Raw genomic sequence first — 27,766 nt, 5'->3', positions numbered from 1 at the left:
GCCTTACAGCGTTTACGATTCTGTTATAAAAATAGGAAAATAAAAACCGGGAGAAATGATCTAACACTTATGAGGGATTTTGTCCCCTAGTGAGGGCTAGACACTGGGTCGGTAAAAGAAATGTGGTCCACGTAAATGAGGAAAAAGTTTTGTTCTGAAATGAAGGAATTTCAGTTCCTAAAGCAAAGTAAACAGGACACGTGTGTCTACGCAGCAAATTGCAGCAAAGTTCTGGAAAGTGCCTCGACTTTACCAGACATTTAAATCAAAAGATTCTACTTCTCCTGGATTACGCTGAGTTGATGGGACTCGTCCAGAATTTTAGCAGGTGATGGAGCCGTGGACAATTTATTGATGGGCCTGTCAGCTCACGCGACCCAGGAGGAAAGTGAGGACAGCATTCATTTCACAAGCATCCTTTCACTAAGGGCCATCAATCATGTACTACTTTGTTCCAAAAGAAAATGAGTCTCTATACTTCAACTCTCTCGGGCAATGAAGGTCTTTGGTTTTAATAATTATCGCCTGTTGGTAAGATATTTACGAAACCGTTAGTGTCAGTAATTTTTACGACCAGTCACAGTTTCTGGGGCTCGTTGCATGGACACCATGGGGCGCCGCAGAGCAGGGGGGCACTGGAAGGCCGTCACGGCTCTTGCCGTCTCCTGCCCAGAACTGAGGAAGCCCCCCACCCTTTAACAAAGTCAAAACGCACATTCTTTTTCTTTCCACACACAGAGCTATTTTCAATCAAAACTTTTCCCAATGAATCCGCAGACAAAATGTGTTACTGTCCCTCTAGGCACCAGCACATCACTGAGCTCATGCGATGTAACTGCCTTCCTTTAGAATGACACCCTTACATCTACAGCATCAGAGGTCCTCCCGACCTTACACCGTACTGACAGATACCTCTTCAGGTACCCTGCCCTCTCGTGCAGGAAAACGAAAAACGACATGGGATTCATAGTGATGAAATATGACAAATGAGAAAAACAGAACGACCACCTTCCACCTTATTAATCTACTCTGCCTGTAAGAGTCTTACTAAGTGGGGGCGTCTCACTTTCTTCTGAAATAACATTTCCTGTAGGGAATAGATAATTGTGTCCTTCCAATCTGAATTTCCACGAAAAGCAGACAAAACCGAATACGGCCCAGAGGCGCGCCTCCTGAATATCTGCGCTGCCGGAAGGGGCCTGGCCCCGTCAGGTCTGGCTGGACTCAGGGGTCCACGCCGCGTAACTTGTAGCAGCGACTCCTAGTCTTTACATGGGTCCATGGCTGTGCTTTCCCGTAAGTAAACTGAGATACAGATGCAGAGTCCTAAGGGGCATAAAAGCCGCTTCTTCGCGAGGACGTCCTGTTCGGTGGCCTCTGAAGGCGGTTTGCGCACGCGGTTTATCGCGTCTAATCAGAGTCGGATCCTTGGCTGGGCTCGCGCGCGCTCGCTGGCTGCGTGTTCTCTGCGCTCGCCTGTCTGCCCTGCTGGCGCCGGCCGGTGGGGTTCGGCGCTGAGCCTCAGAAGCGTGCGCATGCGCCCCTCATTCTGCACAAGCAGCTCTAAGGAGGTTGGGAGGAGGCCGCTGAGTGCAGGTGGGCGTCTGTCCGAGAGATCTGGCTGCGGGAGAAGCTTCTGGAAGCAGAGGTGAATGTGGGAGAGCATGGGGGCAGGAGAACGGGGTGGGAGGGCAGGTATTCCCAGGAGAAGCTGGCCTGGTGGCAGGAGGTGGGGAGGGCAGGAGGCCCAGCCCAGAGGATGGGTCCTGGGGCCGCGGAGGGCCAGCCCGGGCCACCTGGTGTTGAGGCCTGGACCGGGGGAGGGCCGACAACGGTGGGCACGGTGGGCATATCAGAGACAAGGTTTGGAGGAGCAGAGGGGGCTTCAAAGATGATCAAGGAGTGTTGAGCTCAGGAGAATTTAGAAGCTGGGAATAACCAAGAGGGGGCTCGTGAGAGGGGCCCATTCAGGGCTTGGAAACAAAGCCTGAGGGTGGTGATAAATTGCCCAGAGACACCGCGGAGATGGCTTAGACCCGCTCGGAAAATTCTTCTGTGAAGGGCCTGGCAGTGGTCGAGCCTTGGCGGCCACGGGGTCTCTGCTGGGACCGCACACCCGGCTGTTGTCCTGGGAAACAGCCACCGGCCTTACGGGTGATGTGGCCTTCAGCCAGTAAAACTGCTCTGAACGCTGAGATTCTAATTCTCCTTCTTTTGTTGTTTTCCATCTGTTTTAAAATGGAACGGCCATTCTTAGCTCACCATAAAACACAGGCATGGGGGGAGAGGCGGGGGAGATGCCGGCTTGGGGCTCCCGGGGGCAGGGTCTCCCGGCTTCCCTTGGACGTCACCTCCTGCACACGGTGTCTGTGTCTTCCTCCCCGAGGCAGGCGACCCAAACCTGTCTCCACAGCGCCTCAGGCTCAACCTGTCCCTCCTCTCATGCATCTGAAGTTCAGCCTCACCAGCCTGCTGGCAGCTCCCACTCACCTGTGGGTTTCCTGCCCTCTAGTAATTTCCACTCAAGCTTCATGACCAAGTTTAAAATGTGCCACTTTGGTAAAGCTCACGCTAATTCCTCCAGGCAGAATGGACGCCTTGCTTCACTGTGCCTGAGTACGTGTTTCACTGTCTTCTCTTTATCCACAATCTCTTCCTTGAAACTTGTTATAGAGAAAGAAAGAATAGAGAGAGATGATGGATAGATGGATGATGGATAGATAGGTGGGCCCATGGATGGATGGATGGAGGGAGGGAGGGATGGAGGGATGGGTAGTGGATGGATGGAGAGAGGGATGGTGGATGGAGGGATGGAGGGATGGAGGGATGGAGGGATGGATGGTGGATGGAGGGATGGAGGGATGGATGGTGGATGGAGGGATGGAGGGATGGATAGGTGGGCGGGTGGAAGGATGAAGGGATAGATCTATAGACAGGTGGATAGACAGGTAGATGAGCCAGACAGATAGCAACTATTGAGTGTCTGGAAGAATGCAGGTGGATAAATCAATGTTTGCTGAGTGTTTCTGATCACAGTTGGTGGAAGCCGAGGGATGACGTGCAGAGCCTGAGGCAAGGGTCCTGCTTCTCTATCCCACTGTGCACGTCCAGGCCCTGCTCCTTGCTCCCAGGCATTATGCTCCCCTGCCCCAGAGGAGGCTCACTTCACTGTTTTTCTTTGGGAGCAATGGCCCAGTTCACTGTGTACCTGAGGCAAACCTTGGGGACAGCCCTCTGGGGGGTGACTGCAGACGCTGGTCACTCTGCGGTGTACACTGCCTGTCGCCCGGGCACAGGGATGGCCCTCCTCAGCTCACACCCCTCAAGAACCCTAAGCCTACCCATCGCATCCTCAGTGGGCACCTCCCTTGTTGTTTTGACTGTGGATCTTGTGGAAGAGGAATGGAGTTGTCTGTTTTCTTCTCAGTAGATTGTTGTAAAGGCCAACTTCGCCTTTTTCTTAGCTTCTCGAAGATCTAGCATTGAAGTTTCTGTTCTGTGTTCTTGTTTATCTGTGGGTCACCTGAAGAGCAGGGCTCTGCCCATTTCCAACAACAGGTGTTTTTCCGGGGGTGAGAATAGATGCCAGTGACACTAACAGGCGTGAGTTCCCCTCTCTAGCCTCGTCTGCTGAACTTTGCTGCAGCCGCACGTGGCCAGCAGGCGGGGAGCGATCGCTACCTCTGCTCTTGAGGAAACTGCCACACAGGAAGATTAATGTATCTAATACCACATGGCTCCTAAATGGAAGAGCTGAGGAAGCCGCTGTGACCAGACATGTGCCTCCTGGTCACGACTTCGCCCAGATCCAGCCACAACAATGGGCTGAAGGAAATCAGGTCTCACAGGACAACAGCAACAAGACGTATGTAGCAATGACCACCTGGCGCAAGTGCCCATCAGATCGCTACAAAATGTCAGTGAACTGGGAATCCTACAAGCAACCCTTAATTACGTGCATTCAGATTCTTTTGGTCCCTCATTTGCAATCAGATGAATGAAGTTGTAACAAAGCCTGAAACTGGCAAATCGTTATTACAAAAAACCCAGAGTGTTTTCTGTTATACCCTAAGCCACTCCCTTTTCCCACTGCCATCTTTGTCCCTATATATTTAGAATTGATACATGCAAGGGTAATCAATCTGAGATACATCAAAGAAATATTACATTTCATTCACCATACAAATTAATTGTTATTAAAGCAAAGAATGACTAAAATAATGTAGAATTGTAAAAAGGTTTTGGAACTCCCCAAGCATTCAATTTAAATGTTTTTTTTTTTGAGTGTTGTGATTTTCATTAAATATCTTTTTCAGAGAGCAGCTCTGAGATCTTTCAAACCCTCTCTCCTCACCTCTGCTGGTGAACACCAAGAGACTCCTGAATCACCCAGCTCATGCAACCCACATCCCCACTGGTAAACTCTGCCAACTAAGTCCACACATCCTAGAATTTGAAGTAGAAGCGAGGTTAGATAAGTAAAGTCACAGAAATGCAGCCTTCCCCTCTGTGCTTCAACTACTTACCAAGTTAGCTCTGTGATGAAACGAGAACTAGTCTGTTTAGAGTTTACACCCCAGTAGTGGGTTCACATATGCATGAGTTAAAATAAACGATCTTGTCCTGTGAAGCACGCAGTGTTTATCTGTTTCATGGGTTCTATTTTCGTAGTGGCAGCTACAAGTGAGGCCAGTGACAAAGTTACAAAGCCAGGACGGGGGGCTCCCCAGGGCCCACACCTGGGTCCGAGCCCGCTGGAAGGGGGCCGGCGGGACCCGCAGGAGTTGTGCGCCCCTGGCTGCGTGTTAGAATCACTGGCTGACTTTTTAAAAATGCTGCACACAGGGAATACCTCCAGGGAGTCTGATTTACTTGGTCTGGGGTGCAGCCCGGGGCATGAGAATTTAAAAAGTCTCCCCAGATGAATGCGACGTGCATCCCAGCTTGAGAACAGGGAGGGAACACAGAGCTTCTCACGAGATCCAAGAGCTCTGGGCAGCTGTCCCCGGCTCTCCTGGTTTTGTCTGTTGGGGCATCTATTAAAGGAAGTCAGTAAAGATGAGGACACCATCTCAGCAGCAGCATGAAGCAGACGAGCCCACGGCTGTCTGCCTCTACGTCCTGCCAGCAGCCGGTTGCTCTGCTCTGGGGATAACGGGGGAAGGGCATCGCCCTCCCTCCCCCGGGGCCTGCTCTCCCACACCTGGGGCTGAAGGAACCCGCCTAGGCTGCCCGCGTGCTTTCCTTGCTGCCCCTCGAGTGACCCCATGCTCCAGCAGTTTGTAGGAAATGGATATACACAATAACAACATTAGCAACGGCAAGCGTGACTCTCATGTATAAGAGGGTGCACCTCCTACCATCATATCCTTTGGGGGATATATCCCTGGTTTGCACCTTGGGAGCTATGGCCCGCTTGCCATAAGTATGGCTGTCGTAACTGTTGTATTCAAACGAGGTCTTGGAATATTTCTCCAGCTCTTTGGCCAAGTTGGAGCGAGGCGTGGTGGTGGGGACGCTGTTTCTGTAGCCGTAGTGAGGGATCTCGAGCTGCTTTACGAAGCACATGGGCCTGGAAGCAAAAAGAGACAGTGCACAGCTGGCTTTCTCACGGCTGCGCATGAGACGTGGCTGGTCTTAAAATTAGAGCACCTTTGCTTAGCTGTGCTAAGGAACCAGACCTCTCACTAAAACCCCAATTCTACTTTCCTGAGCAGAAGCCCAGCGTGCTGTAATGATATAACCTCGAATCAGCAATCTGCCTAGATGCCAACTTTGGAAATAAAAAGAACAGAAAATGAAATACTTAACCTTTTGCCCTTTTTTCTTTTTCTTTTCAGAGTCTGGGGAGGTACGATGAAGATATGAGATGTGAACGTGGGAAAGAATCTCACATCCGTGCGTTTTCTTTTGCAGGGTTTGCAGAGAGTAAGCGTTACACATGGTGAAGTGAGCTAATAAGAAACTCCCTTAACGAAATACGAGGAAATGAAAGAAATGCTCTTAAGGACGTGGAGATGAAGCTAGATAAAAACATATCCTGCTGGACGATAAAATGGAGCACGTAGTGATGTATTTTGACAAATATTAACATGCACTCTCAAGATTGCCTAGTAGTCTTTCATTTTTCTATACTTTGGAATTAAATATTTAAATGAAAGAACTCTCAATTACATATGCATTAATATCCTATCTTGTTTCTTCTGTGTGTCCATCTATCTATCCCATAGGCAGAATTTTTTAACTTTTTTTGAAATAATTTTAGATTTACAGAAAGTAGTGCAGAGATTCCTTTAGAGTTTTTACCTAAAACTTCCCCTTACGTTAACAACTTTATCAAGTTACCAACACGTTTACTTTGATTTCATTAATTTAGCCTATTTACTTCTCAAATCAACCAAATGATGTAACGCTACAATGATGTAGCGTCCCCTGCGTGGAGACATCCCGGGGAATGTGAAGGTGACGGGGATGGACACCAGGTCCTCCAGACCTGGCTTACGGCCGGGACGTCAGTGCCTGAGCTGAGCCCTCGGAGGCTGCAGAGCCCAGCCCCACGCCTCCCCTGCGGTGGGAGGGGTCCTTCTCTCCCTCCGGGCCTGTCCCCATGCTGCTTCCCCACCACGCAGCCGGAGGCTCGGGAAGAAAACTGTTTGCAGCTGCGCAAATCCTGGCCCACGATCTTCTGTTCTGTTGTCACTTGGCAGAAGGTTTCCCACTGCGTGACACGAAGAAAGGGTTCCAGGCTGTGAAGCACAGGCTCGGGATCAGAGCGGAGGCTCCGTCTGAACAAGGTGATGTTTGCCACTTCAGATGTATCTTGTCCGTGTCAAGCGGCCAGCGGAGCTCCTCAGTGGAAAGTAAGCTTGACACTGATCCCAGGACAGGCGTTAGTCACTTCGCGGCCACCCGACATCAGAAGGATGTGGGCACGGGGAGCCTTCCAGCTCTCGGGGGTCTGGCCCCAGTGGGGGAGGGAAATTAACAGAAGTCCTCAACTCTCTCTCCCTTTGCTCAAACTTTCCTTTGGTTAATAACTATTCCTTCTCACATGCACACAGCCCCGGGGGCCTGGCAGGGAGGTTGTCATGCTCCCAGTAACCAAGAGTGGCCTGAGGGGCCCTCGGGGAGAGCCTGTCAGGTATCTGGTGTCAGCGCACCTGTAAGATGAGCGCGTTACAGGCACCCTGGGGGCAGGTGAGGTCGGCAACGCCCACGCATAAAAATAGCTAGAGGAGCGCACCCCCGACTTTATCGGGGGTTTAGGCTCCTAGGGGGCTTTTATTTTTGTCTAGGGAAATATTTCTCATTTTCTATAAAGATTTGAACTTTTCTGTTGCGAGATAAAAAGGAGTTTAATGACAGTGGTGAATTCCTTTCAGAAAGATGGGAAATAATACAGGAAAAAACCAAAGAAGTGTTCGTATCGTTTGCCTAGTGGTTTTTTCCAAGTGATTTATGCCAAAGAAATAACAGGAGCAAAGTTGTGCGTGCGTGTGTGCGTGTGCGTGTGCGTGTGCGTGTTTACTGCTCTCCTTTTAATAGTAAAGTTGGAATCACACTAAGTGCCTCAGGGCCAGAACCCAGTCCCAGCACAGGTGCTGCCTCCCCCAGTGGGTACCAGCAGCTATGAGGATGACAGGTACGATTCTTACACAGACGAGGAAGCGGCTGGTGTGACACTGACTAAACAGGCAGGATGCACAGAGGTCGTCACGGTTTGCACGTGGATGAGGGTTTGAAGGGGACACGCGAAATGAGCGCTGAGGGAAGAGAGCTCCTCTCCCACCTGCGCTCCTGATGTAATCACCCTAACTGTCCAGGGGGCGAGCAGGCAGCGTCTGCAGCGTCCCCGGCTGCGCCACTGGGGACCGAGAGGTTTCCGGGAAGGCCTCTCACCCCTCTGCGCCCTGGTCTCCTCGCTCGTCAAGAGGGGGTAATGACACCATGCCGCCTGCCTGCCGGGAGCATCTGAGGACGAGGTTTCTCTGCGCGCAGGGGACGGGATGCTGTTACCCCGACGTCCTCGAGAACACGAAGCCCACCCCGCGCCTCCAAACTGAGGTGAAACTACTGGGGGCACCTCGTGAACTCTCTAAGCCTCCCTTTCAGCCAGCCTTTACAGAATCGTGAAGCGTCAGGGCCAGAAAGAAAGCCAGACACAGCTCTGTCTGCTTCTCTTGTGCGAACGGCCGCACGGGGTCAGGGAGACCCGGGGGTGACGAGCCCTGCCCCCGCACAGCCCCCAGGATGGAGCCGCAGGGGAGGGTCGTGACCCCGGCGAGGTCTTCCAGCTGCACCAGCTCCCCTCCACTCCCACTGAGGACGGCCGCCCCTCATGAAGCAACCGGGTGCCTGGCCCGTGGGGACGGCCGTGGACGGACCCCGAATGTGTGTCTGGTACCTTAGCACTCGGTCCGAGGCCTGGTTGGACTTGGACACGTCACAGCTCTGGTGCTTTTCTTGGGCCTTTGCCAATTTCTCCGCTGCGGCAATAGGGCATCCGGAGAGGCTGCAATGACAGGAGGGATCTGAGTGTGTCCTCCGAGGCACTCCGGCAGCAACCCCATCGCCGCCCCCCTCCTCTGCCTTGGGCGGCACCAGGCTCCCAAGCCTGTCAGGGGACATCACGGTGTTTGCCCCTGGCCTCCGGCAGACCATGCCGATGGCCGTGCCGTGTGTGCAGGACACGTGGTCCTTTCCGATGACAGCAATACAAAGGCTGTATCGTTAAAGGGAACATGAGATGTTAGACACCACTGCCGTTCTGGGACGCTTGCGGTTTCTGGAGCTGGGGAATTAGCCGCTTGGGTAGGATGGTTTCTAAAACGCCCGAGAACAGGGCTCTCTGGCGGCTGCTGACCACAGCACGTGGGATGCAGCGTGACCAGCCGGTCTACATCCTCCCCAGGAAGAGACACAGAAGGGAAGGAAAGCAGAGGAATCTCGAGGCTGCAGGAAAATGCTTTTCTGCCACTAAATATTTACGGGAAGAGACAACAGATGTGCTCCTTGGTGTTTAAGCTGACTCTTCATGAAACCCTGGTGTCTGCTCTTTGTGTATCCGTGTGGGTGTCTGCTCTTTGTGTATCCGTGTGTGTCTCTGCACACAGTGCAGAGACTTAATCCGCATACACACAGCGTCTGGAAGCTGCGATTCTGCGGAGGTGTGATGGACGAGCTGACGCTGTGAACCCCCTGAACAGGGCTCAGGAGGCACCCCGCCAACCCATCCGTCATGCCCCCTTCTCCAGAGGACGCCCAGGAGCACCTCTGAAGGGCGCAGGTTGGCGACCTCATTCATTATAAACTTAACACAAGCAACCAAATTTACCGGAGAAGCAAAAATTACGGTGAAACTTACAAGAGTTTCCTCCGTTTAGATATATTTTTATGCCACTTTGTGAAGCTGAAACTATAGACAGTTAAAGAAAAATCTGACAGAATCACTTTCAGGCCACTGGAAAAAAAAGGGAACTGATAGGAACTGAGTATTAGAAGGAACTTAGCGAAACTCAGAATAAGATAGGAAAAGGGAACTGGAATTTGTCCAGAGCAAAAGTGTGACTGCAGCCGTAGCCCAGGAGGGACGGGTCTGCCTCCTTAGCCCCCTCTCCTGCGGTGTGCTCTCCCACCAGCACCTTTGCACCCCTGCCCGCACTTTGGTGATGCCCACGCTGATGACCAGTGTTTCAGTGGGGATCACGGGGGCGGCCGGCTGGGGTCACACACGGCCCAGCCTCATGGGCTCTAGTCGCCTCTCTGAGGCAGACAGGAAGGGCCCCTCGATCCCTGGAAGGTAACGGAGCTCTTACTGCCTTCCTTGGAGTCGCTGCAGACGGTTATGGTTCCGCCTGGGATCTGACCTCAAGGAGGACACCTGCCGGGGGACTGTCACCCCATCACAGCAAGGTGGGGGGAGACAGCTGAGAAATTCCAGTCTGCAAACGAGGGATCTAAGCGTCGGGCTTCGCCGCGCGCCCCGGGCCGGCTCAGCTCGGCTCTCCCCGCCCCCTGGCTCCCTGAGAGAAGTGCCCAGGTCTCCTGTCCCCTGGGGCAGGTCGTGCAGGGGCCGCGCCCCTCCGGAGGGCGCGGGAACATGGCCGCCGGGGATCTGCCCCCCTGCAGCCCAGGACGCAGGAGCTCTGCTTACCTTCTGTGCGAGTTCCTGTTGCTATTTACATGCCCTCGCCCTGTGCAGCCCGGAGTAGGACACTTGAGAACATTTTCATGCATGGCAAGAACTTGACAAGGAGAGGCAGAGAAAACAGCCCAGCGTTAAAACACAGAAATGGTCCCAACACAAGAATATGCAATCATTTTAACAAAGGCTGGGTTAGTTCACAACAGACAGTCCTACACACGTCTGTGATGGGCATGGGCAGGGAAACACATGTAGGAAGAAAAAGAAGGTTGTCTCCACCTGACTCTGACTGGCATGCAAAGCGGGGTGTGCTGGGCGGGAGCTGTGGACCCGGGAAGCGGGAGCACGAACTGCTCCCAGTGGGCTAGGAAAGCAAGGGCCTCCCCGCGGAACTCCCAGCCGTGAGCGCGGAACAGTGATTAGCCGTGTAACAGCACGTCGACCGGTGGTTTTAAAGACATGCCTCTGCTTTGGAAGCACGCGGTGTTAGGAAGGTGTGGTGGTCATGGGCAAACAGACAGCCCGAACCTGATTTTTAGATGAAGATAATTAGATGATGACTCTCCGTCTAGGAACTGGGTACCTTCTGATTTATTCTATGAGGGAGGGAGGGAGGAAGTGCTCTGCGGGCCCCCACGTAAGACCCGGTGGGAGACGGAAGGCGTGGTCCGTAGGGCAGGGAAGCTACTGCCCACTGCCCAGAGACTGCATTCAAATTTCCCCGCCATGGTCATGGGCCTGGACTGTCTCCTGTCTTTCCCTTTCTGGTCCTCAGAGACCACTCGCTGCTCTGGACTGTGGGGACAGCTGGGGGGTGAGCAGTGCTGCTGGGTCAAGAGAGCCGACCCCCAGCACGGGCCCCAGCCCAGCGGTCTCCGAGCTCCACAGCACAAGCTGTAGCGAGGCTGCTGGACCTTCCCTGCGGCGAGGGTCACCTGGCAGCAGGTGACCACGATCTGCCCGAGCTCATTATGTAATTGTTATTTCCTACAGTTTCTCTCATCTCCAGAACAACCTCCCTCTTTCCCCTGAAACCTCCCTCCTATTTCCTCCCCATGTGGCCCTTACACCTGCTCTCCTTAGCCCTGGCCAGGTTCATTTTGGTTTCATCTTTTCAGCGGTCACAGCTGCATCGTCCGTGCAGGTGGTCGATGCCCCATCTGTGGAGAGCTGATCCGGGGCTCGCTCTGTGCTGGGACCCGGCTGGAGTGGGCTTGGGGTCTCCTCTCCGGGGGACCCTCCCTCCCCTCCTCAGTCTGCGCTCTGACCTGCCCACCCTCTTCCTTCAGGGAATGACCCTTCCTTCCCCATCCTTTCCTGACACGCTATCATCTTCTTATCACACCACACAGGCCTCCCCTCAAATTAACATACATCGTTCCTTTCCTTTTATGCTAAACTCGTCAACTATTAAGACTCCCCCGGGGATGGCACGCGGCTTCCGTGCTCGCCTGTGGCGTGGACCGCCCTGTCCTGCCGACTCCCACTCGGTCCTCACCCTGGCCGGCCCTGGGACGGGATCTGTGCTGCTCTGTGCCTACACGCTTCCAGCTTCCTCTGCGGCTCACGCCTCTCTCTCAGGTGTCAGCTGTCAGCTTTTCCCAGCAAACCCGCCGCCCTCTGCACCTCCCCCAGTCTGGGCTGCTGCTCAGCCTCCGTCGAGGTCTCCCCTCCAGGCAGTTTCATCCCGTTTCTACGAACGCTGCAGAGGACACACAGGGCCACCTGTATGCCTGGCCTCCTCCAGGTGTCCAGGCCGGCCCTCCAGCACCCTGCGGGAATCTCACACACAACTTCCAGCTTCAGTCGGAAAAATCCAAGCGTTCGTTCCCCTATTGGACGTGGCCCTGGCTTGATGCCCGGTTTATCGCCCTTGCCATGGACCAGGGAGACACCTAGACGTCTTCTCAATCTCCCTCCCTTTCTCCTTCTCATGGCCTGTCCTGCCAACCTGTCTCTGTCCCTCTGCCACTGCCTCCTTTCTGCCCTGGTCTCCCGCGTGGACCGTTACGACGGCTTTTAGAAAATGCCGTGGGTTTTCTCTCTCACGCAGGACCGGCACAAGCGTCGCCCCAGTGAAGTCTGCGGGAGACCACGGTCCCTGATGCCCACAGCAGGGGCTGGAGCTCGGTTACGCTGTGGCCGTGCTGTCTCACGCCCCCTCCTCGGCTGGGTCGGGAGTTCCGGGGGGAGGCCAGAGCTGTGTCTCATCTGTGGTGTGTCCTCTGTGTGTCTAACACAGTATGTTTCAAACTGGGTGCAGGCTACTTTGTGGAATTCAAGTGAACGGAAATGTGAGTAGGGGACAGTAGCCCAGAAAAAGCTAAAAAATAAAAAGTAGAAAAAGAGAGACGTATCTTCTATGGAGTCCTTTAATTCTTTTACATGTTTATGGTCCTATAAAAAATTGAGTATGAGTAAATCTTTAGAAGCGATTTTCTGTGGGTGCTCTGGGAGGTGTCTGTAACTCTGGTGTCAGAGCTGAGTCCCCACGTCACGTGAGCAAAGGTGAGGCGAGGTGTGATCTGACCGGGTCTGCGTGAGCAGGTTCGGGTGCAGCTGGTCAGGACACAGGCCTCGTCTGACTGCATTTAGATGCTTCTTGTGAAAATATGGAGTCAGGAGGATTGCTCAGATGAGAAGGCACTGATATTCTACTTTGATGTCTCAGAGAGACAGCGCACAAAGACGCCCTCTCTTCTTCAAACATTACTGCTTGGTCCTAATGCCCTCTTTGTAGATGAGGACAAGAAGTACAGAGCGTGTCACCCGCCCCGCGACACACAGCTTGTTAAGACTGAACTTGAAACGTCAAACCCAGGTCTCCGTGGAGACAGAGGAGCTCAGGGTTGGGACAGAGGTGGGTTTAGGTCTGAGCTCAGTTCTCTGCTCGGACCAGCTCAGAAAGCTCTGAGCATCTTCAGGGCGCTGGGTGCTGTGCTGCTTCCCGGGAGAGGCAGTGACCCTCTGGCCTTCATGTCCCTCATCTGACAACAGGGCCAATACCCCCTGCAGGGTTTATTGGGATTAGATGGGTGCCAGCCAGCGGGGTGCCCGGCCGCAGGGGGTGCTGGGGCAGAAGCTGCTGTGGGTGAAGCGAGCTACCCCTGCTCATGTAACACACGGGCGCGGCCCCTCTCCAATCCGCTGTGGCCGCAACGCTGCGCCTTTGCCCACAAGGCGGTTCTGAGAAACATGGCTTTACTGTGGCCAGGGGCCACTTGCAAACCTGGAGCCACAGTAGCTTCTACAAATACGTCACCTGAAAGCACTCTGCTAAAGCTGTTTTCTAAGCTACGAGCTTTTCTCTGTACTTCCAAGGCTGACCGTTGTGATGGGGAAGCAACGTCACCACTCAGCTGGTCATTGTCACAAACAAGCCGAGCTATGACATATCCCCCCCATAGAAACCGTGTCTCACGGAATGAGGAAAATCCCTACCGCCTTAGACTTGAAGTCAGGATCCGACACAGAGCCATTTCTGAAAATGTGCCTTTCTTCTGAGCCATCCATCCTAACTCTACCTAAATAGTTGGCATACCTTATATGCCGAGAGAAAGATAAACAAGAAAAAGGGCTCATCATTTCAGTTCTGAAAGAAATTTAGTTGTCTCCATAGGTCAAGTGCATATTCTCAGAACTTAACTAATTAAAACGGGTGTGTAAGGTCCGAACCCACCCAAGTTAAACCCTCTTACTTAAGATCTTATTGTGTAGAAATGTCGGGACAACATGAAATAGATTTTACGAGTAAAATGCAGTAACACGTAAGTACTGGTTCGCGGAAGTGGAGAAATTCAGATAACTGTGGGCAAGAGACGTCTCGAGGCCATTTGCCTCAGGGATTCAAAGCCGTGTAGTGCTGCATGGATGGCTCAGAGACTATCTAAATTCAGTTCTACAATTTGTGAGGAGAAAAGGAGAGAAGTGACTGGCTTGGGGGTCACAGAGCAAGTTAGAAATGAAGTAAGGACCAGAGCCCCAGCCGGCTGCTCGGGGCCCGAGCTGCAGAAAGCAACACTGGATGGTGAGCCTGGGTCCTGGGGCAGGTCTACGGGGACCACGCCGAGGAAATGCTGGAGGCTGCGGGGTGGGTAGAGCCCTGGTCCTGGCTGAGCTGCCCTCCCGGACAAGGAGGGGACACCTAAGTCAGGTTGCACTGACCAGAGATGGAAATGACAGAGGCGAGGATGCAGAAACGAGTCACAGGTGTGCGCGCTCCAGGGCGCTGGTGAAACACGGACTTACTTTCTGGAGGGACCCTATCTTTGTGCGGGCATCCGGACAGACTGCGGTGATGTGGATAAAGCCCGGTTACGTGGCCCGTTCCATCGCACCCGGGGGTGGGGCACTTGCTCTCTTTCTTTTCTGCTCTCGAGGGATCTAAAAGCGACAACAGGTGTCAATAGAATGAATTTTTTACCAGCTGAAGACAAATGTGAAAATTTAACAACCGAAGAGACCTCGATCAATAAAGAAACAAAGCAGGTGTCGGGGACAGACTGTGACATCCGTGGGTAGTTCTTTGGTTTGGGGTGAATTTTTAACCTTAAACGATGTAATCATGAATCATAACATATTTTACTTCCGACACTAAAGAGAAAAAGGCTCTCCCTACCTGAACTCTTGATTAATTGTTTCCCGTGTGTTACATGATAAGCCGTTGCTCAAAGAAATCAACATAAATAATGATGAGACAGTGACCTTCTCAGAGAACAAAATGTTTCCGTGATCCTTCAGCAACTGCTTCGTGACATCCAACCAGGAAACGTAATGCCATTTAAGCTCTTGAGCAGAGCTTCTTTCTTCCTGAGCGCTCTGATTGCATGTGCCACTAGTCGCACAGTTTTACCTGTGCTGACACTTCTCCTGCAACACTGTCCTTAGCACGCCAATTCAGCGCTTTTCTCAAGACCAGCTGAACTCTCAGAAGGCACTGCAAGCAAATGACCGAAATGGTGGAAGTCCCACCTGACAGAGGTGATGGGCAATCAAAAATGTTTCAGAAGCTGCTGGAGCAATAATTTGTTTTGATCTCCTCGTCTGCACTTGGAACCAGAGGCAGGCTCTGACAGCTGTGCATGCATGCACAAAACTAAGAGGCGATGCTTCTAGGCAGCCCGTGGGCTCTGCAGTGCCAGTCGGGGAGGAGCAGAGCAGACGTTTGGTCAAAACTCGAATGGCACATGCCAGAAATGCAATGGCCTTGCTAACAAAATTATTTCTACACCCAGAACTGACCACAGTTCATAAATGTGCAGAAAATAACTCCCCAAACCCAGACCAAATAGTCCCAGGAGTGTGTGCAACACTAGTTTTGAGCCCGTTTTCAAAGCCAGGTGCACAGATGATCGATAGATGGCAGTTCCTAGGAGTTTGGCCCAGGGATGCTATGGTTAAAATTTCTTTAAGCCTTTAATATTTTTATAGTGATATCTCATTAATCAGGCCAATCATGATCACTGGAAAATAGATGTTTTACTTTTGGCGAAGAATTCATTTTATATCAAGAAAAAAGATTGGTTTAAAAATTTTGGAACTTTTATGGGCTTTTTTCTCAAGTCATTCATGTGAACTTGAAACAGACAAAGGACTCACAGGCATATATAAAGACTTTTATGTTTATATAAAAACCCCTCCTTTTATTTTTAGCTAACATTCTATTCTCTGAAATGTGTCTTTAAGGTCCTGGAACCTCTTAAACCGGTGATGGCGTTGTGGGTAGTGTCCTAGATATAACAATGGGCTGCTTCCCACCATTATTTATAGATAATCATCTCTGAAGACAAATCTAAACCTATGCTGTGGTGACTTCATTTCTAAATATCTTATTGGAGCTTCTCTTACACGTGCAACCGAAAAGCTCAGCATCTTATTGCCTTTTGAGTAATTTCATAATAATAGCGGTACAACTGAATGAAGGCAAATGTAAAGTAGTAAGTGCGCAGTAACAGTTCCAAGGAAAATATTAGTTAAGGTCATAAACTAGAGATATAATTTAAAACCACAGACTAGATATAAAGGACTTTTAAAGGATAAACGTAAGCTCTACTAGTGACCATTAAGCGACTCTTTTTCACGAGTATGTTTACAGTTTCCTAACAAATTATATTATTTCACGATTTCGAAAGTGTTCTGAAGTTAAGCGCAGATTTGTGCAAACGCCGTGTGGCTCCGTCTACTGCAGTTTTGGAAACACCAAGTGTGTACTCTCCTCTCCATGCCTGCGTCCTGGTGGAGGCGTGTCTCCTCTGCCTTCACCAACACCCCCAACCCCCTTGCTTTCTCCCTTCTTGCAATCCCAGTTCATCTTGAAAGCAAATCTTGGAACAAACGTTAAACAACCAAGCAAGCAAACAGGCCAATGATTCAACCAAAAACCCTGCAACGATGTCTAGAGAAAACTGTGTGCTCTGTTTAGGCTGCGCCCTTCCTCCCTTTCCGTCAGCTGCTTGAGGAGAAGAAAGACAGAGGACGTTGTGTGATGAACTTGTTTTTTTTAAATATCTTTGGGTCGCTCCACGCAGCATGTGGGATCTTTGTTCCCTGACCAGGGATTGAACCTGCACCCTCTGCACTGGAAGCTCAGATTCTTAACCACTGGACCGCCAGGGAAGTCCCTGTGATGAACTTCTTTTGTTTCAGCTCAAGCTTTTGGAAAGGTTACTCATTTATAATTTAAATCAGTTTGAGAAGATTGTGTATGAATGAGAATTGGTGTGAGTGTTCTCTCCACGTTTAATAAAATACCAGAGAAGCTGACAATAGATTGGTGATGTGCTATGTGCCTGTGTTGGTAAGAGAGCACATAGCTTTTTTTTTTTTTTTTTTTTAATAAGGAGGGCATTCAGCTCTTTGCCCCATTTTGCTGTCCTTGCTTGGCTTTATTTATTTGGTTTTGAATATAACTACGGACGTCTTCAAAAGAAATTTGGAAGTGATGTGGACCACACTGATAAGACATGGTGACTCACTTTGATCAGAGGAGGAAGATCTGGAAAAACTGGGGAGAGGCAGAAATCAGTGCTTTCCGACTCATCTGGAAAGTCCAAATCCCCAACCCTTCCCCCATTTCGGGGGAAAGAAGCACATCCTGGTTTGGGGCTTTTACTGTTTGTTGCCATGCTGTCCCCATTTATTCAGGGGAAGCAAGTGATTTGAATTCCACTTCTTGCCAAAAACAGAATAAAAGAAAATAACAAGAATAACAAAACAAAATGGGTCAAAATCTACAGCAAGCTGGTGGGTTGAAAGGAACCACAGAGACCAAAGAAGGCACGGCAGCGTCGGGTCCACGTGAGCCCGCATGTTTCCTCAGTAAGTAAAGCGCTGCTTTCTCATGCCCAGACTCAGTCCTGAAATGCACCCTGCAGAATCCCAAACAGAACGCTACCACATTTGTCCACCTGAGCCAGCCCATGAGAAAGGACACTATTTCTTCCTAAAAGTGTCTAGATCCTATGTGAGTCTCCAATATCCAGCTAAAGATTTCTAAGAGATTGCACTCTAGTTATAGACACACAAGCTGCGTCTCCTGGTCTCGGCAACACCCAAAGCAAGCTTGATGCCTCACTCCGTGGCCTTTAACACATGAGCCTTCCTCAGTCTGGCCTGCACCTGCTTTACTGAAACGATGGCCAGCACCCACGCACCGGCCACATCCAGAACCCGACGGGCCTCTGGCTAAGGTTCATCTCCACCTGGGGTTTGGTTAGAGCGAAGCCCAAGGTGCCCCTGGAGGCACGTGCACACATGGAGAGGAGAATACACACCTGTGTAACCGCAGAAGAAGGAGGTTCTGATCCTTTGATGTTTCCGTAGCAACGGATTCTCAAACCAGATTCTTGAACCTCATTCTAAGGAAACTCAATATTAATCAGAAATGGAACAATATACAAAACAGAAAAACATGTTGGTACTAATATGGAAGAATTTAGGGAATCACCAATTTCACCCTTGAAGGTGCTTCTCACTTAGTTCTGAGAGTCTCGTAATTGAAATATTCACAAGGTCCTACACGAGGTCAAATTATCATCCACCTCGTATTGAAAGAGGATGCAGCTGTTACTGGAAGCATGAAGTCAATCATTCAGGGTGGAAACATACGTATTAGGTGTAGGGGCTCCGTATGCATGTGGTTGAATTTACAGATCTATGCAAACACGTGCCCACAAAGTTCACAGGTGGAAACCTGGTTGGAACTATCACAGTGCCTGGTTTCGAGTGTCTCCCAATAAAGCAAGCACCATAACTGTTTCCATGATGGAATGGAACAGTGAGGGGGTGAATACACTAAAGGGGTGGTGACTGATCTGCGCCTGGGACACACCAGGCCGTGCGTAGCAAACGGTTCCCATCCTCACTACCTTAAGGTAATGAACATGCCGTCACTGCCCTTGTCTTACGCTATCAGTCATCCTGTTACTGTTCAATTTCTGTCAGGGGTGTTTTCTGTGGGGGAGGTTTCATCGATAACTGACATTTGATGATCATTTTATAAATCACGATGCCACCTATTCAATGCAATTTACCCAATACGTGCTTCATCCCTGATGGACTTTTTGTCACATAAACCCCCGCCACTCCACACGGATTGCAGGTCATCTGTAAGAACACAGGCTCACCCTAATGTTTTCCCTCACGTGATGGGCTTGTGCTCTGACCCTATCTTTCCAAGGCATGCGTTTTCCACTGAAACGTCATGTTATCCAGCTGCTTTGTGTATTTCTCAGACAGATATTTCATTTGCTCTTCAGAGACGTAATCACAAAATATAACTCTGGAATCAACTCCAAGAAACATGCGTGCGTGATGTAATGGAGTGGGATGCGCCCCCTGCATTGTAGCCCCTAATACCCCTGACAGCTTTACCCTAGCGCACGCTTTCATGAGGCAACTTACGTTAGGTAGAAATATTACCTTTACCATAGTATGGCTTTTTGACATGGCTGTCACCGGACTTAGGCTTCCTCTCCTCCCCGGGGAGCGGTCGCGGTGACTGGTCCTCGTAGGACCTCAGACTGTCCCTCCTTCCCGCCTCCACCGCCATCTTCTCCCTCATGGCCTTGGCCCGCTCGGTTTCCAGGGCAATGGCTTTCTCCAGGAGGGTCAGGTTGCCCTTGGTCATGTCGAACACCTCCTCCGACCTGTCCGAGTTCACAGAGGTGGCGTCGTCCTCCCTCTCGCGGTACCCATCCTCCTTGACACAGCTGGAGAAAGTTCTGGGTCTGGGGCTCAGCTGCTCCTCCAGCCTCATCAGATTCATCATGTCCGAGTAGCTGCGGTCGGGCGTCCTTCCTGGGAAGTCGTCGTCCTGGCGGCCGTGTGGGCGGGGGCCGGCACCGGGCTGCGGAGGCCGCTCCTGGGGGCTGCCCTCGCTCAGCTTGCGCGCCAGGTCGAAGCACTGGTTGCGCAGGCACTCCAGGCTGCTCAGACACACCTCCTCGTCGCTCTCCTCCACCAGCTTCTCCGCCAGCCCGTTGTTGGCGGCCTTGCCCAGCGTCGTGTAGTTCAGGCTCCTGCTCTCGGGCGGCGCCAGCGCATCTGCGTAGCCGCGCTCGCCCGCGTGGTCCCCCAGCACCGCGCCGTGGCCCTGGGCCAGCAGCTTCAGCGAGTCCACCGTCTCCCTGACCACGTCGCTGTCCAGGTCCAGGCTGAGCTCGCCCTTCCGGCCAGGGGTCTCGTTCTTGTCGCTGTCGTCCTCCAGGCTGTGGGACGTGTTGCTGTTCATCTCTGACTCGGTCCGCGCCCGGTACGCCGCGTCCTCGGCGATCTTGCCCAGGTTCAGCAGGGACTTGGCCACCAGCTCATCGTAGTTGTCGTACTCGTCGTTATTGTTGTCATCCTTCTCCGCGTCCTGCATTATGCGAGCGCTGTGACAGTTCAGCTGATGGCCTTCTGCAAAGAAAATGAAAAAAAAAAAAAAAAGGACAAAGAAGAAAAGAAGAGGAAAAAGTGGCTAGAACTTGTAGCTGCAACAGTGCGGACGGCGAGCTCAGGGCACGTGTTACGCCCGGCCCGTCACGTCACAGGACCCGGAGGCCCACCTGCAGGTCCAAGGACAGTGGCAGCAGAAAGAAAACGCGGTGCGCTCACAGCACGGTAGGCCATTAAAACACCTGCTGCAAATGACGAATTTCCTGAATTAATATTCAAAGCAACCACTCTATAGGATAAGTATAATTTTAAAATATTACTTTTCCATTACTTCTAAATGTTCAGCATCACTTCTTTTATTGGCCTTCTTTACCGACAGCCCAACCAGACGCATAATAATTATGCTCATCGTATGACTAGGCTTTCTAAGAGTTCGTGAACTCGTCGCCGACTTGGAAGCAGATGTGCACACCGATCGCTTTTAAACTGTTTTCACGGTGATGCTCTGGTTCTGGAGGGTCCTGCAGGGATGCGCCGACACTGACTCTGGGCGGTCAGTATCAGGAACACACGTTGGGGCTGGGAGTGGTTTTGAATTTTCTACCTTAGTGACAACTTATCGAGATACACTGTGAAGCCAGAGGAATGCCCCAGCCAAAGCTTAGAAGGGAACTCTGATGCGCTGAGGTATCTCAGCAGGTTGGAGAGGGTGGGTGGGGAAAGCACGCAGTGACCAGATGCCCACGAACAGCAGGACTCTGATGACTCGGTGCCGCTGTGACACACTACCCAGCACCCACCCCACAGCCTCGGGAAAACTGTGGTGAGCTGGCGGAAACAACCTGTGAACAAGTGTCATATCCAATCTCAAAAAAGATTTAGGAAAACTCAGTAAAAAAAAGGCCAAGTTAAAAATGACAGGAAACCCCCGTGTTTCATCTGAAATGTATTCCGTTCAACACTAAAGGCATAGCTGGGACGATCTCTCTCCCTTACGTTACGTGACCGCTACCACGTATATTGCAAAATATAGACAATACTAAATGGAGTCTCAGATGGACCCCTCCCCTACTTTAGTTTGCATTTGGTTAACTGCCTGCCATTTTCAAATATACTCTTTGTTTCTATGATTAAATCAACCAAAGTAAGAAGAACTTTTAAAGCTTATTAATGAGGAAATGAGGCGTATTGATTCGTAGAAGATGCCAGCTGGCTCAGAGCTGACTCAGAGCTGGCTCAGGGCTGGCTCAGGGCTGGCTCAGGGCTGACTCAGGGCTGGCTCAGGGCTGGCTCAGGGCTGGCTCAGGGCTGACTCAGGGACCCCGAGTGTTTTCTTCATGGATTTTGTGCTGTCTCCTCGAACAGGCTTTTGTTGGTGAACCGGGTTTGGACATCGGCACATCAATAACAGAGAACAGCGTCCTTGCAACCCCCACACAGAACCAGCACCGTTTTGAAATCTAACACATCTCTCCAAACCTCAGCAAATCAAATGTGCCGTGTATAAGTCAGAGAGCACCACTAATTGCACCAAACAAATATTGTATCTCTTCTGGATAATTCCTAGGAATCAATCTCCTTAGAATAAGGATACGCGTTTTCCCAAAGACTGTCAAGAGGGAGGAAAACAAAACCAGCGAACGCATCAGAAATCCCAGGGAAGTGTTCACCCAACATGCACACCCGACACAGCTCAGGGCTAAGCTCTCAAGACTCAAAGGCACCCCTGCCTTCAGGGGCGCTTGAAAGTGTGACTTGTATTCTCCTCTCAATTTATGCACTTTTGTCTTTACATTCGTGGGCTGATCAGAGAAGTGGCCTCTAGATAACCAGGCTGCGTCACCTCTGCACGAAACTGGCATTTTGGGGGAACCAGCGCCACTGCACCCACCAAGAACCCACCACCAGATGAACCTACATGTTGTGGTTGAAAACAAGGCACCAAGTGCAACCGCTGGAAGCATTTTGCAAGTTGATTCTAGGCAGAAGCCGAGTCAGGTAAGAGGTGGCATTGTCCTGGTTTCCTCCTCGCTCTCTCCCATCACGTGAAGAGCTTGGAGTAGGAGCGGGTCAGGGCAGAGAGGCTATGCCCTGCACCCCGGCATCTAAACCACCGTGAAGGCTGCACGGGAGCCTGATGCTGACGGGGCCCACAGTTTCTGAAGCTCCCCACCTTCTACCACACTTGTCATGTGCATGATTTTCATTAATTCTCCAAATTCAGAATCTCAGGATGAGCTTCCACTCATTTGCCCCAAAGAGGAAGTGGTTTCCCCTCAGCGTCACACAGAACAGGGACGTGGCTCAGCTTTCCAATCATACACTGTTCATGTCTCCACTCCTTGCCAGGTGACCTTATTGCTTTACAAGGAGATTAAAGGAAGGTGGACACGCTTCTTCACACGGCCTCCCGGCCACACAGGCGAGGGAGCCTGTGAACAAGCTGGGGGGTCCTTTCCCTTCTGAAGACCTGGACCCTGCAGGCCTCCCCTTGCTGCATAGCCACATCAGGGTGACAGTCACGGGGGAACTTACACCTCCTGGTCCAGGCCGGGCCTTTGCTGTTACTGGCTGGGTGACGCTGGCGGCCCGAGCCAGGCCTGAGCCCTCACTGGAACCACGAGAATTCTGTGCCGCATAAAGACCCGCACAGTGAACGAGCCCTGCACGCCTGGTGGCAGGTCTCCGGGGAGGCCGGGCCCACACAGCAGACGTGGAGGACTTTGCGTACTTGTAGGAGAGATCTGGGGACAAGGGACACTGGGTTAGCGTCGGCGGAGCAAGGCTCAGCTCTCCCTCCTGGTCACCAGCTTCCATGCCCCCCGAGGCTGCCGGGCCCCCAGAAGGGAGACTGGGGATGTCTGGAGAGACTGCACGAGAGGCTGAAAATCCTGGCAGGTTAATGGACGTTTTCAAGTTATTGGTATTTAACTCTTCCAAAACGCATGTGAGATAAAGTCCAGCCTTAATGATGTGGGCAGATGGAAGGGATCCACCAGGCAGCCTGTCAGCAAGAAGCTTCTAAGCTGCGGCCTCCCGAATTCAAGTCATTCACCGCGAGCTTCTGGAACCCCTCTCCGGTCTTGTGCCTTCAGGCAGTTTACCCCTCTAGCTGTGCCTTTCCTGCGGCTCAGAATGAAATGGCCCGCGTGTGGAAGTTGGCTGCGGGAAACAGGCCAGAGTGTTCTGGGCCAGCCAGGCATTAACAACATAGAACCGACAGTCCACGAACTCAATTGCCAACCCAAAGAGATTCAGGAGTCAGTGGAGGAGTTCTTCCTGTGATCGGTGATCCAGGAAACAGGGAGAGTGCACTTGTGATGAGAAAAGGCATTTTACCAGGAAGTTATTTTAAAGTTCAGGCCCACATTCTAAATAAAAGAACACGGCTACTCAGACAGAGGTTTAAGGAGAAGGCCAAGGTGTCTCAGTGTCCTTTTGTTGGTTTTCTATCTCGAGCCTCTTCTCTGGCAAAGCTGTGCGGTAACAGGAGGGAAAGGCACCTGCCGGTGGGGGCCGGCCCAGGGGTCTGCCTTTGGGAGGGGCTCATAGGATGGCCGCACCTGGGTGGAACTTGGAGGAGACCCGGCCCGCCCCTCCGAGGGGAGGAACCTGTGCCCAGAAGCGCAGGCGGTTCAGTGGCTCAGGGTCTCCCTAGTGTTTCCTCAGCAAACAAGAACCTTGTTTTTACTGTAATTACATGCATTTTTGGATTCCTGTGTGAGTGCTGTAAAACGTCGTAGGTCTGAATTTTATCTCCTTTGAATCAGATTGTTGTAAACAATTTAGGCTCAGTAGCTACAATTAGAAAACCAAAAGCATTTCTTTCAAAAAATGGAGCCGTGTATGGTATTTTGTCTCCATCTTCACGACCGGAATTTGCTGTGGTCAGAACTCTGTGCATTATAACTTTATAAATACAAGCACTGGCTTCGTTTAGTATTTTGTCTCTAAAAAATATGTCTGACGCACCTTTTAATTCTTTCAGTGTCTAGTCCTAAACCTGATTGTGTTACTACTGTTCTTTCTAGCCATTAAAATAGGCCGTAGGCCAGCAAATAGAAAACTGACTAAAAAAAATAAATAAATAAAATACAAGCATACAAATACAGAAAGAAGAGACACTTCTTCAAAGCAGAAACTGCTCTAGGTTTACCAGGTCAGAGAAGACGTGGTCTAAGAGTCCACCCTCGTGGGTTTCAAATCACCAAAGGCCACAGTTTCTTACGGCATTAATAGGTGTTTCCTTTTTGATTACAGAAATAAATATCAACATTCACTTTTGACTTGTAACTACAGAAATGTGATGATATATTAGATCCTAATGAGAAGATGATGGTGTTTTAATAGCCGCAGCAACTGCAGGAGAGAAGCAAAAGTGGTGGTCACTGCACACACCCCATCGAGTGAACACAGAATAACAGCCCCGGTGGCCAGTCTCGTGGCCTGCGGCTGTCAGTCCTCATTTCATGCCCACAGGGGCCCTGTGAGAAGGAGGTGTCACCTACTGTCCTTCCGAAGGTGACACCACGGAGCCCCAGAGAGGCTGGTGTTTCCTCCACATCATCTTGTTGCTAGGTGACAGGGCGGGACGCCATCCCAGGACGCTGGGCCAGCACGGCCTCCTTCCGCAGCAGCCAGACCTGCCCGTCCTCGCCGCCACGGCCCGTTCTAGACCAGCCCCAGCCGGGCGTCCAGCTCTGCACCCACCACGGTTGCTGCCTGACAGCCACTTGGAGCTGCTGTTGCTGTTCGGAGCCTCCCTCCTCTGCGCTGGTTTGCTGAGGCTTGAGGGCTCGTTACAGCACCAGGTGTTGAAATGTCTGCCGGAATTGCCAGCTTCGTTGGCCTGTCACCTACGAGGGTCCTGAATGGCGGAGTTGAAGTCCATTCTGATGCGGAGAAAAGGTTTGGAAATTAGGAACATCTTGGACTGGGTTCATAGGACCAGCGTCCTGGGCAGCGTGAGGGGACCGAGTGGGTAGGAAGGTGGGAGGGTCAGGGACACCCAGGCATGAGGTTGTGCAGAGACGGAGGAGGGAAGGACCAGAGGACAGACCGACCCCCTCAGTGATCCATGGACTTGGACCCTCTGAAGACACGTAACTCCTGCAGCCCTGTCCCCAAGACCAGACGGAGCAAATTCTGCAAATACCCCCGACCCTCTTTGAGACGTTGTGGACCCTTTCCCTCTGTGGTAGGAGGGGCCGTCCCACTTGCCCAGGCACTGCTCGCACTACAGCTTCTGCCGGGGGGGCGCCAGCCTCGGCCGCCTGAGGGGGTGAATCCTGGTCACAGCCCTTCTCCCGTGGCCAGCACCGGGGCCCTGGCAGCCCTTCCTCCTCAAGCTCCCTGTCCCCATCTGAGCAGCGGGGAGCGGAGCTGGAGACCCCCAGGACCCCTTCACACTAACCCCCCAGGTTCAGTGTGGACGAGAGGGGAATCTCGAAGGTGAGGGTGGAACAGACGGGTGACCTGGCTGGAAGATTCAAGGTTTGTCACCTCTCTAGACTTACCTGTCACATTTGCTAGTTCCAACTTACTTAACAGTGTTGTTGTTTGTCTTGTTTTCACTTTGGCGGGGAATTTCAGACTACCCCCCTCTATTTTCACAGTTTTAACAGTGGTTTCTGGGTGATTAGAGGTAGTTGCTTTGCTCTCAACGGTGCGCGTCGTGGGGGGAGATGATGTGGGTGAAGTGTATGCAGTCCCCAGACCTTTTTTCTGAGCTGTGCCTGTTTCCAGGCTGCGGCCTCATCCCCACGCCTGCCCGCACTTGCAGCGGCTGGACCTACCTCTCCCCAGAGGAGCGGGCTTACTAGGCTGGGATTTGCTCCTGTCTGTGTAAATCAGCTGATCCCGTGCAGCAGGACACAGGGTCCCCTCCAGCCCCTGCTGTCCCCGGGCCCGGGAAGGATGCGCCCCAGCACAGGGTCGCTTCAGGAACCCGCCGGCTCCCCTCTGAGCCGTGCGCTTCTAACGTGTTCCCGATCTCAGCTCCCGGCCTGGCCTGAAAGCCTTCCTTAGCCCGAGATGAGCCACGTGGGAGAGACCCGTGCATCACGTCCGGCGTCTGAGGCAGAGCAACCCTCGGGGGCAGGCCGGGGCCGGGGAAGGGGCGGCCGATTCACTGCGGCCGCGTGGCTCTCACGCGGTACACGGAGGCCTGGGGACGTAGGCCTGAGGAGCTCCATCCGTCGGCATTTACTGGGTCAAATATCGGCTTTTCGAGATATCTTCCTCCAACTTCAAGATGCCAAAACTTCAGAGAGGACGACATAGGACAAGTCTTTACCAGATCACGGACAGACGTTCTAATGGTCACAGTGTTGCTTAGGCCACTTCTGACAGGCCTGTGGGACACGAACAAATGCAGCTTCTTTATTCACTGCACCGCTGTTCGGACCAGAAGGATGAGCCCAGGAGGCGGGGACGCCACCGCCTAGGGGCCGGAAGAGAAACACACGGCAAATAGCTGTAATCAGTGATGTCAGCTGGTGGCCAGTGCTGTGAGGGGCCAGGCGGTCAGGACAGGGGTCACTTCAGGTGCAGCTGGGCCAGGCTTGCCAAGAAGGTGGCCTCTGGGCAGAGACCTGAGAGATGAGGGGACCACATGCCGGGAGGAGGGGCTGCGGTGCAAAGGCTGCTGGGCCTGAGGGTGTGGAGTTTCAACACTATGTGATTTTAATTAATTTAAGTTAAATTCAAACTCAACAAATATATATTTAAACAACCCCGTGTGGCCAGGGGCTACCATGTTGGCCCACGCAGGGCCAGCACATGGAAATTCAGTGGGAGCTGAGCTCTGATTTTGACTTTTATAAATATACATATATATGTAATTTATATGTGGACTTAAGTAACACAGATTTGATATAAACCACCCCCCACCAGATCACTGTGCGGTCGAGGAACAGCTCTGTGGCGTCTGGGGCCCCACGGCGGTGCCTGGCTTGGAAGGTGACAGTCTGGTCCCGACCCGACTCCCGAGAGCTGCGTCTGCAGTGCAGGAAGGATGCCGCAAGCACAGAAGGTGGTCCCAGCACATCTGTTGCATCGTCTCCAGGGGAAAGCCCGCTGTCTGGGCTTGTGGTGGAGGAGGGTGGCCCGTGTCCGCACGCAGCCCCTGTGCATCTCTAGTCCAACCCTTCCTGTCACCTGCCCTGTCAGCACAGCTGAAGGTCACGGCCATGCATCCCCTTTCACGCCCCGAGTCAGACCTCACGCGTGTACAGTCAGCTTCCCGGGCCCAGAGCGAGGCATGGGGGCCCGGGCAGAATTCTGCCAGCTCGACGGCATCCAAAGCACAGGCTAACGTCACTACAACAGCTCAGAAGAGGATCGTTGGCTTCTTTGCTTTATTTATTTATTTATTTTTGCAGTACGCGGGCCTCTCACTGTTGTGGCCTCTCCCGTTGCGGAGCACAGGCTCCGGACGTGCAGGCTCAGCGGCCGTGGCTCACGGGCCCAGCCGCTCCGCGGCATTGTGGGATCCTCCCGGACAGGGGCACGAACCCGTGTCCCCTGCATCGGCAGGCGGACTCTCAACCACTGTGCCACCAGGGAAGCCCAACTGTTGGCTTCTTGATTCTAGAAGTTGTCCATTTCATAAGCTGAAACATGATGTAAAAATGTCCTTTGAGCTAAATGAGATAAACTGAAGGAAAAAATAATGGTTTTCACAAGGGATCCAAGTTGCATAATAATTTTTAATGTAGAATGTGTAAGTTATGCTTCTTGAAGTTT

The 27,766-nt window shown here is 52.0% G+C and overlaps 1 protein-coding gene across 8 annotated transcripts in view; it reads right to left on the bottom strand.

Moving 5' to 3' along the window:
• Positions 1 to 27,766, bottom strand: part of MYT1L (myelin transcription factor 1 like) — a 398,116-nt gene that overhangs the window by 76,889 nt on the left and 293,461 nt on the right. For 5 of the 8 annotated variants that reach the window (XM_060027164.1, XM_060027163.1, XM_060027167.1 and 2 more), the window contains exons 10-14: positions 19,064 to 20,041; positions 14,393 to 14,527; positions 10,154 to 10,244; positions 8,405 to 8,512; positions 5,361 to 5,572 (exon numbers count right to left, since the gene is read on the bottom strand). In XM_060027164.1, the coding sequence (XP_059883147.1) occupies positions 5,361 to 5,572; positions 8,405 to 8,512; positions 10,154 to 10,244; positions 14,393 to 14,527; positions 19,064 to 20,041 (1,524 nt within the window). Of the gene's footprint in view, positions 1 to 5,360; positions 5,573 to 8,404; positions 8,513 to 10,153; positions 10,245 to 14,392; positions 14,528 to 19,063; positions 20,247 to 27,766 lie in introns of those variants that run through there. The other 3 variants (XM_060027166.1, XM_060027168.1, XM_060027170.1) reach the window with 2 other exon arrangements.

This window comes from Delphinus delphis, chromosome 12 (genome assembly GCF_949987515.2).
Source record: "Delphinus delphis chromosome 12, mDelDel1.2, whole genome shotgun sequence".
NCBI lineage: Eukaryota > Metazoa > Chordata > Mammalia > Artiodactyla > Delphinidae > Delphinus > Delphinus delphis.
The sequence above is the reverse complement of the archived record's forward strand: the minus strand, read 5'-3'. Positions and strand labels throughout refer to the sequence as shown.